Source organism: Salmo salar, chromosome 12, assembly GCF_965601325.2.
Source record: "Salmo salar chromosome 12, fSalSal1, whole genome shotgun sequence".
Taxonomy (NCBI): domain Eukaryota; kingdom Metazoa; phylum Chordata; class Actinopteri; order Salmoniformes; family Salmonidae; genus Salmo; species Salmo salar.
In genome coordinates, this window is record NC_138302.1 from 25,587,997 (window position 1) to 25,601,233 (window position 13,237).

At 44.7% G+C, this 13,237-nt stretch overlaps 1 protein-coding gene across 1 annotated transcript; it reads left to right on the forward strand.

The window, feature by feature from the left end:
• Nucleotides 1-874: 874 nt before the first annotated feature.
• LOC106588995 (uncharacterized) lies at nucleotides 875-12,503 on the forward strand. The gene is made up of 19 exons (XM_014178613.3): nucleotides 875-1,359; nucleotides 2,292-2,456; nucleotides 2,958-3,076; nucleotides 4,596-4,755; nucleotides 4,831-4,943; nucleotides 5,044-6,664; nucleotides 6,942-7,066; nucleotides 7,366-7,609; nucleotides 7,882-8,006; nucleotides 8,110-8,209; nucleotides 8,432-8,554; nucleotides 8,796-8,968; nucleotides 9,576-9,673; nucleotides 9,915-10,042; nucleotides 10,278-10,458; nucleotides 11,532-11,682; nucleotides 11,978-12,057; nucleotides 12,326-12,367; nucleotides 12,460-12,503. The coding sequence occupies exons 1-17, from the start codon at nucleotides 942-944 to the stop codon at nucleotides 12,053-12,055; spliced, it is 4,122 nt and encodes a 1,373-aa protein (XP_014034088.3). The 5' UTR covers nucleotides 875-941; the 3' UTR covers nucleotides 12,056-12,057; nucleotides 12,326-12,367; nucleotides 12,460-12,503.
• The last annotated feature ends 734 nt before the right edge of the window (nucleotides 12,504-13,237 follow it).

Consider the following 13,237-nt stretch of genomic DNA (forward strand, 5'->3'; position numbering starts at 1 on the left):
CAAAGCTAAAGGGTTTGCAAACAGGTTAGTATAACTCTATTTTTTCTAAATAAGCTAGCTAGCATTTATGAAGCCAGCAAACACGTTCCTCATACACTAGGAATGGGGTTGTTTCTCCCAAAACACTTGTGGGCGGAGTGCTGCTGACGTCACCCACTGTGTGCGCTTTGGGTTGCCTGATTGCGTCCAGACCAATGACGTGCATAAACCCTGGATGACTGAAAGGAGGCGACATATTGAAAATGTAAACTGTAAAAAAAGATTTAGGAAGCTATAGAAAGTAATTTATTAATGTCTACATTCTTTTGACACGTTTATTCTATTACAGACACTTCAATACATACTTTTCAATTATATTATGTGAGCTAAACATTATTTATTTGTATATTTCATATATAATTTTTTTTCTTAAAATATTGTTTTTAGAGAGTACTAATGTTACTGTCCCAACTACAACAACAAATACTTAAATAAATGTAATTTTGTCCTTGAAATATTTAATTGAAATACTGTCGAATTCCATTCATTCCAGTGGAGGACTGCTCCTACTAGGGAGTGCCAATGCATCCCTGACCCCTTGAACACAATGCGACTTTTGTGCGTCTAGACATGTCTTTTCAATGGATTCTTCAATCTCCAATGCGATTCTGATAGCATAAGTCACATGTAAGGGTCAAGTGTAGACACAGCCATAGACTTGCATGTTTTTTCAAAAAGGAACGACAACTTTTTGGAAGTGTTGAGAAACTTGTTGGAAAGTGTTGGGGAAATTCCTTATCAACGTTTTGTTGTAATAAGGTTAATTGAGACGGAATCAGCCTTTTCATAACGAGCTGCCATCTGATTGGTCCTCACTAATTAGGCCTAATTCATTGCTCTGCAGTTGATTTTACCTGCGTGTTGGCCTCTATGCGCATGTGCGCGTAAGCATCAATCTGGCGATGTCTTCCGAACAGAAGAGAAACATAGTTGTGTTTTTATGTATAACTGTAGCTTTTTCTAACTTGATGTTCTGTGGTGCGTTGAGTGTAGAAAAGTTTAATGTTCTCGATGGTTTTAATGCGGATCATGAAAAGGCGTCAAATGCTGACAGAGAGCCGAGGATCAGCACAAAACAAGACGCCAAGCACAAATCTGAGTACCTGGGCGGACTGGCCATTCTTCGGCGCAATCTTCGACCTACTGTTAATAATTTCAGCATTCATGAACAGAGTGCAGAGTCCATTGACGTTCCTGAGAACTCCATAAATAATTCGAGTCAACCCAACATTGATCTAAAGTCAACTGATTTGCGGGGGCCTTTGAATGTCCAGAAAAGATCTCTGGATTACAATGCTGGACATCAGGCAGTCTTCAAAGGTGAATCTGTTTCTATTATTAGATTAAAGTGTAATAGTCACATGTACCCTGTAATTACACCTGCACCCTGTAATGTGAACCTTAAACTGAGTTCCAACAATGCAGGTCAAAGTGAAATTAAAACAAATGTAATAATAAAGAATAAAAATAAAATGTATACATAACACTAACAATGGTAAATGTTCATTGGCAGGGTACATGTCTGTTAAGGAGAGGGACGGGAGCAGATAGGTGACTATTCAGCTGCCTGATGGTCTGGGGGTAGAAGCTTTTGGTTGGTCTTCCAGGTTTTTTTTACCATGATGCTCTTGTACTGCCCTTGGCTGAGTGATGGAAGCAGGGAGAACAGGCCATGGCTCAGGTGGCTGGGGTCCCAGCTTTATCACCTTGGCCTTCCTACGACACCTGGTGGTGTTGGTGTCCTGGAGGTCAGACAGTGTGCACCCAATGGTGCGTACCACCCTTTTGTAGTACCTTGCTGTACCAGGCTGTGACGCTGCCCGACAGTATGCTCTCAGTGGGGTTTCAGCATCCTGAGGTTGAAGAGTCGCTGTCGTGCCTTCTTAACCGAGGTGTCTGTCTGGTTTAACCATTTCACCTTCCCAAGGAACTTGATATTTTTTTACCGTCTCCACGGTGATGCCCAGCCTGGTTCCTCCTGAAGTCCACAACCCCGCTCCTTTATTTTGTTGACGGCGAGGTTGTTTACTTGGCACCACGCAGTCAGTGACAACATCCTCCCTGTAGGCCGTCTCGATGTTTGTCGTCAGGCTTACTATTGGCGTGTCGTCAGCAAACTTGATGGAGTTGGAACTGTGTGAGGTCAAGCAGTCGTGGGTTAATATCTCATATATTAGGATATCTTATCAGTAGTATATGCATTTTAAATTGGTGTTTGGTCATGGATAAAGATCTCTCTTTTTATCCAATAGGTTTTGAAGGCCACGGTTTTCAAGGGAAGGTCTATGGTCCATCAGCTGAGCACAACCCCCACTCCAGTGAATGGCTGTCGATGAGGCCTCTGGTCCAGTGTAATGACAACCTCATGATGCTCACTGCATCTGGACGAGGATACACACATCTACTGGTGGATAGAGGTAAGCGTTGGAGACCCACCCAATATTTCTAAAAGACTTTTACCACAATGCGAAAGCATCAGTGACTTGTTATGGAATATAATTAAATGGGATCATTAGTTTAGTTGTCTGGGGCAAGGGGTGTATTTATTTAGCAGATTCTATTGCAAAACGTCTTGCAACGGAAACCATTTACTCCAAATGGAATATTTTGCAATGAAAACTAGAGTTTCTATTGGACAAATTTAATGTAGGTCCCTCCCTGTTTTGTTCCGTTTGCGCTGCTTCCTTCCATTTGGTTCCTAGAGTAAACAAATTCTGTTGCAAACGTTTTGCAATGGAATCTGCTAAATGAGTACATCCCAGGAGTTGTTCCTGGCAACGTCATGTGGTCTGGAAACTCCTGGCCCTTAAGTATTCATTAGGGAAACCATGTACTGTTTTTAAGAAGCAAACGAGTTTATATTGGACAAATTCGGGTAGGTTCCTGAATATTGAATATGCCCCTGTTTATCGTTCCAGCGGGCGCCTCTCCCATCTCCCTGTTCCAGCTGCCGCCGTCCTGTGGTTACCATGTGAAGACTACCTGGAGAGAGATGGTGATGATGGCACCATACGATGGATGCTACATCATGCAGGAGGTAGAATATTTTCCCCCAGGTTGCTTAAATATGCACATATTTGCATATCGTGCAAATACATTTCTGGACAACTTAGTCAGCCTAAAAATGCACATTCTGTCCAGAGCAGATTGTCAATTTTTCCAATGAAAAATATATGTAGAATTACTATTTTTATAAACATCACTAATGTCTCTGGGCAAGTCTGGAGAATATACAGTGCATTCGGAAAGTATTCAGACCCCTTGACTTTTTACACATTTTATGTACAGCCTTATTCTAAAATTGATTAAATGTAAAAAAAGAAAAGAAAATCCTCATCAATCTACACACAGTACCCCATAATGACAAAGCAAAAACAGGTTTGGCAAATGTATGAAAAATGCCTTATTTACATTGGTGTTCAGACCTGTTGCTATGAGACTTGAATTTGAGCTCAGGTGCATCCTGGTTCCATTGATCATCCTTGAGATGTTTCTACAACTTAATTGGTGTCCACCTGTGATCAATTCTATTGATTGGACATGATTTGGAAAGGCACACATCTGTCTATATAAGGTCCCACAGTTGACAGTGCATGTCAGAGCAAAAACCAAACTATGAGATTAAAGGAATTGTCCGTAGAGCTCCGAGACAGGATTGTGTCATGGCACAGATCTGGGGAAGGGCCTTGGTCAGGGAGGTGACCAAGAACCTGATTCTCTCTGAAAGAGCTCCAGAGTTCCTCTGAAGATGGTTGTCCTTCTGGAAGGTTCTCCCATCTCTGTAGCACTCCACCAATCAGGCATTTATGGTAGAGTGGCCAGGTGGAAGCCACTCCTCAGTAAAAGGCACATTAGAGCCTGCTTGGAGTTTGCCAAAAGGCAACTAAAGGACTCACAGACCATGAGAAGCAAGATTCTCTGGTCTGATGAAACCAAGATTGAACTATTTTACCTGAATTCCAAGCGTCATGTCTGGAGGAAACCTGGCACCATCCCGACGGTGAAGCTGAGAAAAGTGAGTTGGCGTATGGGTAGTCTGACTTTCGAGAAATGGCAGTTAGTCAGTACACTGAAATTAGACTGTCAAATGCCTATTTAGACCAAATCACCATCTTCAAAGTAAGTTACTAAATATAGTCCAGTTTGTAACACTCTATGAAAGGGATTTTTAAATTGTGTAATTTAAAATAGTGAGATTTGAAATGATTGACCTATGTCCATTTTAAGTGCTTAAAATGAATTAAAAGGTTGACTGTAGTTTGATAAACCAAAGAGAATTTTAAAAATTTTACTTTTGAAAATGCTAATATTAATGAACCAAAATATCAACAACTCAAAATGAATACTGTAGGTAGCTGCAAAAATGTAATTTCAGCCTATGGTGCCTGGCCTTGATGCTCTGTTCCACTTAGAAAGCTTCAGTCAGACTGCCTCCTGTCCATTCACTCTACAATCCACCCTGCTTTTGTACATACTAGAACATGAGATTAATCAGTCTGTGCTCTTTGTCTGTCTCTCCCCTCTTCTTCACTCACTGTCTCCCTCCCCTCTATCAGCATGGTAGTTATGTCCTGCCCATGCTGTGGTGGGGCAGCCCTGTGAAGATCATCTGCCCTGTCCCCCCAATCTCTGTCCCCTCAGTACTCTGCTCCCACTTTGGCATGGCCATCCAGATGCATGGAGGGGAGGAGGTCATACACACACTACAGGTCATAGGTGAGTTGGCTTGTTCTCCTCATGTTCCCATTTGGATTATGACTGACTCATTCATTCTCTCTCTGTCCCTAACAGAGAACGGCGAGTGGGTGCCGTTTGTGTCTGAAGAGTGTGCCTACCAAGTGGAGTCCCACTCAGGAGACCTCATCTTTTATGTTCCCTTTACAGCCCCATGTGTGACCGTCGGAGTAAGTTGTAGGAAGTTGATACTCAATCATTCAATTTAACTTCAAGTCCACTCTAGCATTGAATTGAGCTTATATATAAATAAAATGTTTCCTCTTCCAGAATGGAGTTCATCGACTGGTCCTATTGGACGGCCAGGACTTCATCCTCTCCTGCCCCTCACACCACCCTCCTCCATTTCCCTTCTTTCCCTCTCCTCCATTTTCTCAACCCTTCTCTCCTGGTGACCCGCAGCAGCAGATACCTGTCCCTGTGACTTTTGCTCCCTCCACCAGCCCTCCCCTTACCTCTCCTCCCATCACCCCTTATACTCAACCCCCAGCCCAGGAACAGATGCCCCAACTTCCTGCGTTCCCCCACTACCGCCCTCATGGCATGTATCACCAAATTCCCCATTTCCCTTACGGTGGAGCTGGTTATCACCCTCCCCTCCACCCTGGTCACAATCCATACCCTGGCTCCCATCAGCTTCTCCCAGGGAGATACCCAGGCCAGCAGCCCTTCTTCCCCATGGGGCCTGGGAATCACCCCTACGGCTCTGGAGACCACCGTGACTCCTTTTACCTCTCCCCGCCCCCTACCCACGATCCCATGCTCGGCTATTATAATGGAATCACCCCTGGTGTCCACCGTCCTGTTGTCTATCCTACTCCTCTTACAGCTATCCGACCACCGCCTCCCGCCGCTTATACCAAACCTTCTCCTCCCGCCGCTTATACCAAACCTTCTCCTCCCGCCGCTTATACCAAACCTTCTCCTCCCGCCGCTTATACCAAACCTTCTCCTCCCGCCGCTTATACCAAACCTTCTCCTCCCGCCGCTTATACCAAACCTTCTCCTCCTCCTCCCGCCGCTTATACCAAACCTTCTCCATATTATACCGAACAACCTCCACCTCTCGATACTGAACCTGTTCTTCCTATAACACCTACTGCCATTGAACGTCGTTCTTACCCCATTGTTACCGGATCTCCTCCTCCCCCTTCTGGATCCAAACCTTCATCACCTGTGTTCCAACCTCCAAAACCACCTGCAGATCCAAATGACCCATATGGGGTCCACATGACCATCAATCAGGCCCTGATTACTGAAGAGCCCATGTCTGCTACTGGGAGCCCCAATCCTGATCCCTATACCCAACCTCCTAAATGGCCTGTGGGTCCATACTTTTACCCCTATGGTCCTTACTACCCCCCATCTGGTCCTCACCATTACCCCTTCATACCCATCTACTACCCCTCACCTACCCCAGTGCCTAGCCCAGTGACGGCTAGTCCTCCCCAGACTCTGCCTTCAGGTCCTCAGGACCCTACAATGCCCACGGTCTACCAACCCCACCACTACCCTCAGCCAGTCACCTGCTCTCCCTCTGCCCATACCATCTGTAGCTATGACCCATATCCCGTGGATGTGCCACACTACCAGCCACACCACCCATATCCTCTCTACCTGACGCCCAGCTCCCCTCTGACCACCCCAGCCCTTCCCTCCACAGGCACAGCTCTGCCTGGTGCTACTCAACCACCCCAGACCTCAACAACCACCCCCTCACCCTCCTCCAGGACCATATCTTCCACTACTACTCTCACTCCTTGGATGTCCCCCCTCACCCCTACTCTCCCCCCTCAGCCCTTGCTCTCCCCTCAGCCCTCCCTCCACTGTCTAGCAGGACAGATGATGGTGTCGCTGCCCTCTGCTCTCCTGGACTCCATCCAGGTCAAAGGTCAGAATGTCCCTTTGCTCGCCACATGGTCGGTGTTAGTGATGTCCAGAAACGCAATTGGCCTTCCCTTATTTGATGTACTAACTGCTGCATTGATTGCTTCATTGTGTATCTATAAAGGAAGGGATTTTAGACCCCTGTCTTTTCTCCAATTGTGACGTGGGCTGGTCTTTAAATTGACCATACGACCCAATCAGGAAGAACACACGGGCCCATGATTCACTTTTATTACATTAATGCTCACTGACTTGCATGTGAATTGCATTGCTCTTTTCAGATCAAATGAATGGCTGGGTGTCTATCTCCAGTGCCCCGGCGGCTTGTAGATACATCCTGCAGATGAGTGAGGGTGGTGGAGTGATCCTCCATTCCCCTCTCCCTGCGTGCCACAGCCAGGCAATGGTGAGTCCCCCAGAACTTGATTCTGGGTCGTATTCATTACTGCACAGAGTAGAAAATGAAGCAAAGCATTTTGCAACGGAAAATGAGTTCCTTATTGGACAGGTTCACATAGTCCCTCCCTGTTTGTCAGTTTTCTTCCATTTGCTGCTTGGTGAATATAACCCTGTTTTCATTTTGAGGTATTTGCTGTGAAAATGGACCTCAGTTTGCTATTTTGATGTGGGCCGTTGAAGTGGAAGTTGTTGAGTTTTGGCTGTTAAACCCAACGTTTCCTCCCTCTTATTTTTTTTTTCATCCAGGCCCTCAACCCACACCAGCTCTCCCTCCCCCTGAAGTTTTGGGACACAGTCCTGGGGAAATACAGAACTCTGGAGCTCCATTGCCCGTCAACTGTGACCCCATCACCCCACACCACTACCACCACCCTCCCACCGACGACCCACACCAGGCCTCCCACTCCCCCCAAGCCACACGTCTTCTGCTCTGCTCGCCACATGAGGGTGGAGCTTCCGCCAGGTCCCATATCTGGAATCGTTGTCAAGGGTAAGTGTGTGTCTGTTGGGGGATGGTGTGTGTTTCAGGTGCATATGGTTGTCATCATCCCTGCATGAGTTGAATTCTAACATGGTTGAGAGGGCCTAAGCTTTTTTCAGTTTATTGGGGTGTGGGAAAATGTGTTGGTTTGTGCAGTATGTTTCACTAGAACTGCAGCTTGGTCTTAAATGTAAATAATGGCTTTGTTAGACCAAATATGGGCCTTTTTATTTTCAAAATGTCTTAGTGATTGTGCAATAATGGCTACAAATCATTCTCAGACATCAAAGGGAATGCGATGAGCCTGAAGGATGCCCCAAAGCATTGTGGGTATGTGGCAAGCAAGGGAAAGGATGGCATGATCAACCTGAACCTCCCCTTCAACTCATGTCACATGACTGTCCAGGTGTGTTTTATGTGCTGATCTAGGATCAGGTCCTCCCTGTCCATGTAATCTCATTCATTATGGTCTAAAAGGCTAAACTGACTCCTATCTTTGTTCCTCACAGGGTAAAGAGCACCGCATGTCTGTGATTTACTCCACGTTGAACGGACAAAAAGGAAAGGCCCAGTTGTCCTGTCCAGTTTCCATACCAGTTTCTCATCAAGGTAGAAACATAACAGGTTATCCTCGTTCTGATGAATGCTTTGATGGCTGACACGTCAGTCTTTTTACAATTGCTTAATTTGTTTTTAATGGTGAGCGAGCATTGAGCCTTACCTGTCCTGTGTTGTCTGAATGGAAATAAAGGGATATGTAGGATGTTATATCCAGCTCATTCAGATTGCTGGTCACTCCTGTCATTGACATTTCCTGTGTATCCCCTGTAGAGTGTAACCTTCCCAGTGACCAGCGCCTCCCCTGCGGCCGCCGCCCTCTATCCCAGGCAGAGTGTCTCTCTCTGGGCTGCTGCTACAGCACCAAGCCCTCTGCCTGCTACTACTCCATGGATGGTAAGTATAACCCCAAATGAATCCCAATTTGTATTTTCTTGATTCTCTTGTCCCCTGCTGACCTTCTCCAATGCAGGGAGAGGACACGAGGAATCAAGAAAATACAACTAAGATTCACCCCTGCAATGAATTTTAATTGTCTGAGATATAGGGTCAGTCAAAACTTTGGGGAACACCACTCTAGATCCATGACCTTTTATATAACCTTTAGCTAACCGAGTGTATACATGTCCCTTCCCAGAATGCACATTGGACCGCCACTTTGTCTTTTCTGTACCCGCCTCCCTCACGGACCCTCCTCTGTCTCCCGCCTTGCTCACTGCCGCTGGCAACCCCACCTGCTCCCCTCAGAGGGTCACTCCAGACTACGCCCTGTTCAAGATCCCACTGGGCGGCTGTGGGACCCACAGATACGTGAGTGGCCCTTAATCATCTTCTTGTACAGTTTTTGACTTCATTTTTTTAAAAGTCGGAGTTGATTAGCAATGGTTGGGACTCCATTAAGCCTCATGGGTTACTGAATGGGTGTACTTCATTAACATTGCTCTCCAAAATGTCAGAATCTGAATCAATTTGTGTGCTCTGGAGGCCGCTGGGCTTAAAAGAACATTCAGTCAAATTATCTTTTGGTATTTGTTTCATTAGTCTACAGTTGATACAGTCCCAAAATGTTTTGCATGTCAGCAATCAAGTTTTCAAGATATAAAACTTAAAAAATATAGAAATACAGCGGGTATGATGCGGCTGGATTTCTGCCTGAGTTTCTAATTTAAGGATGCACATGAAAACATGAAGTGACCCATGGAACATGGCTCAGATGTAACATTAAAAAAAATGGGTGACTTGATTTCTTTTAACAGTTCTACTTGGTAAAGTCAGGCAGTGATTGACAACATCTGGGTAGGGTTCATGTAGCATCATAATGTTTTGCAGTGGACAACATCAATCTGTGTTTGTAATTGGACAAGTTCAGTTTTAAAACGTTTTCTCCCTACTGAACTGGACCCTATTGTTCTAACAGGAAGTAGGCCAAACGGTAATCTACATGGTGGAGATCATCAACACGGTCCAGTCCGTCACCCTCAACTATGGGACCATCACCAGAGACTCTCCTATCAGGTCAGTTATAAACCCCCACTGGGATTTATAGGCTGTTAATTTCACTGTTACTTGGCAAATAAAAGCACATTCCGATCAAACAAGAACAACAATAATTCAATGCGTTATCTTATTGAGTGATGCATTGTATTCCATAGGAATGGAGTTTATCTTTTTTCAGTGCAGGAATGTATAAAATATCTGACTAATTCTGTAATCTGAGTTGTGACCTCCCTACCTGCTGTTTTCCTGTTTCTCCTAGGCTGCTGGTTGAGTGCCAGTACACTCCTGGCTCTGTGGTGAGTGTTGGCTTCCTGGTCAAGACCCCCTCCCTGGGCCCCTCCATTCAGGCCCAGGGCGTGTTGGGGGTCCAGCTCAGGATTGCCACAGGTACGCAGCTTCAGTTGCTCACACATCTCACCCATTTTGCTCCTGTCGTTTTCTCCATCTCCACACTCCAGTGGTAGTGGTCAGTCTTGCATGTAAACTTTACAAAGATCACTTTTAGAGCATTTAACAGTGTCAATTTGCTTTGAATGCCAAGAAACATTGCCATGCACCTGGAAAGGATGAACATTATTATGAAACACATTAAAGTAACACCCTTTCCCCACTTCCGCTCCAGACGTGCAGTACAGTAGCTTCTACCCCCAGTACCACCGGCCCCTGCAGATGCTGCTGGGTAAACCCTTACACCTCGAGGTGCGTCTGCTCAACCCCCCAGATGACAAAGTGGTCCTGCTGGTACACTACTGCGTGGCCTACCCCAGATCTGGACAGACTGTCTGGGTACTCCTCTATAATGGGTACGCTGCAGGGTTACCTTTGACCTTCTAGGCTCCAACATGTCTGTGTTCAATGACAGTGAGCTCAAAGTATTGGGACAGAGAATTTTTTTGTTTTGGCTCTGTACTCCAGCACTTTGGATTTGGAATGATACTATGAGGTTAATGTGCAGACTGTCAGATTTAATTTGAGGGTATTTTCATCCATATCGGGTGAACCGTTTAGAAATTACAGCACTTCTTGCACATAATCTCCCCATTTAAAAAAAAAAAAATAATAATAATTTTTTGGGGGACCAAAAGCATTGGGACAAATTCACTTATGTGTATTAAAGTAGTCAACTGGTAAGTATTTTCTAGCACCCAATGATTACATTAAACTTGTTGGATGCATTTGCTGTTTGTTTTGGTTGTTCAGATTATATTGTGCCCAATAGAAATGAATGATAAATAATGTACAGAATAGAATATTTCTAAACACTTCTACATTAATGTGGATGCTACCATGGTTATGGATAGTCCTGAATGAATCGTAAGTGATAAAGTTAGACGCACAAATATCATACCCCCAAGACATGCTAACTTCTTACCATTATAATAACAATAAGTGACTTCAAAATGATACAATATTTACCATTAATTTCTATTGGGCACAAAATAATCTGAAACGCAACCAAAACAAACACCAAATGCATCCAACAAGTTTGAAGTGACACGCTTGATGTAATCATTGGGTGCTAAGAATATGGGATGTAATACTAAACTGTTGACTACTTTAATACACAAGTGAATTTGCCCCCCCCCCCCACGTTTCATCCGATACTGATGAAAATACCCCTAAAATTCAAGCTGACAGTCTTCACTTAAACCTCAGTCATTGAATCGTTTCATTTCAAAACAAATGTCACTGTTCCAATACTTTTGTCGCTCACAAATGTTGGGGGTACAAATAAAGTAATCCATTTTATATTTAACATTTACAAACTGCACATATGTCACTGGGCAGACCGTCACAGGGATGGAGGAAAAGGGAAGTATCGTCAGAAAGAGCTTTTCTTGTTGCGATGAATAACCACATTCTCGCCTCTGTGTAGATGTCCTAACCATCTGGACCCGGCCTCTCAGAAGCCTCACCCATCTCCTCCACCACCACCCTTCCACCAAGGCCAGACACGAAGGTTCACCATCTCCACCTTCCAGTTCCTCACCTCTGGACAGACCCAGGCATTGGAGGACCATGAAGAGGTGAGGGCTTCCCCCCTGCACTAGACCTTTAACTTGGAGCCAATGGCTGTTTTTTAAAGTAGCTATCTTCCCCTGTTTTTTTTTTCTTCTTTGCTCCATTCTCAGTGATCTTGCAGGGCATGACTGGTTCCCACCATTAATTTCACCTATCTATCCCTTTAATCTATCAATGGTCATGAACAACAGGAGTCTTGAGACCTAGCCAAAGGCAAAGAAAGAGGCCAGTAAAGCAGCGCTGACTTGCTTCTCATCTGACCCTCCCTTTTCCTCTGTTCTCGCTCTCTCCTTCCCTCAGATCTACTTCATGTGTTCTACTGAAGTGTGTTCGCCGCTGGACGGCAGCCTGTGTGTAGAGGGATGCTTTGGCCAGTGACTGTAAGGAACCGCACGGACACAATGTTCAGCCGCTATGGATACTGCAGAGCCCTGGTCATAAGTAGTGCACTATATAGGGAGTAGGGTACCATTTGGGATGCAGCCATAACCTGCATGTGATTTATTTTATTTATATATATAATTTAATTCCCAGAAATGGCACAAAAGGCAGACGTGTGGTTTTGCCACACGGCAATGTAAGTATGGTTTTGTAATTAAGGCTACTTGAATTAAGAGGACTAATGCATTTCCTGCCTCTGTTCCACAGAGAAAAGATGGTCAGAAGGCAATAGTCATGGAAGATTAACTGGTAGGATTTTCTGTCAGTGGAACAAATTCAACTTTACTAATACATTTTCATTGTAACTTCTCTTTCCTCTCCCTCTCTGTTTTCATCTCCAGGCCCAAGGCTGCTTGTTCACCACTAATAAAACCCCTTAAAAGGAGACTGTGTGTGTTTCTTGCTCCCAGGCAGTCTAGTCTAGTCTAGTTTGGATGGCATGAAGCTGACTCAGTGCTGTACTCAATTGTTTACGTTCACACTGACTCCGCCTATGGAGGTTCTAGACAACGGCATGAATCAACATTCTGGATAGCCAATGTTGTTCCATACATTGTTATAGCATTCAATGCGATTACTGTTTAAAATGGCTTTTGAATATAGGTTAGTATTTAGATAAGTTAGCAGACCTCTTCCATATTGCCTATACATTAATTCCCATGAAGATGAGTTTTGACCACTGGGTGTCAGCCAAGCTCTAAACCAGGATAGAGAAGGCCTCCAGAGGCTCTTGATTTGTAGTTGAGGGGTCCAAAGACCTTGAACTGGCTGTTGTGTAATAATAGGAGGGCAATCATGTTATAACTTCAATTGCACATTTATCTGAGTAATGTTGTCACCTTCGAAATGTTTATTTTATTCTACAGCACAGGTTAGTTGGCCTCTAGTCAATTTTAAAGGAGGAGCACGCGAATCATGCGTCATTCATATTCCGCTGGTTAACGAAGTCTAGGTTCAAAATGCTGTGAAAATGAACATGGCCCTCACATGCCCCCCATTTCAATTGTTTGCAAGCACTGCGGCACACTGCGTTTTTTTGTGGCTGCCATGCTAGTGTGTGTGTGGGTTTTTTTTTTTTAGGGAGCGAACGGAAGATAGGAGGGCGCACGTCCAAGGGGA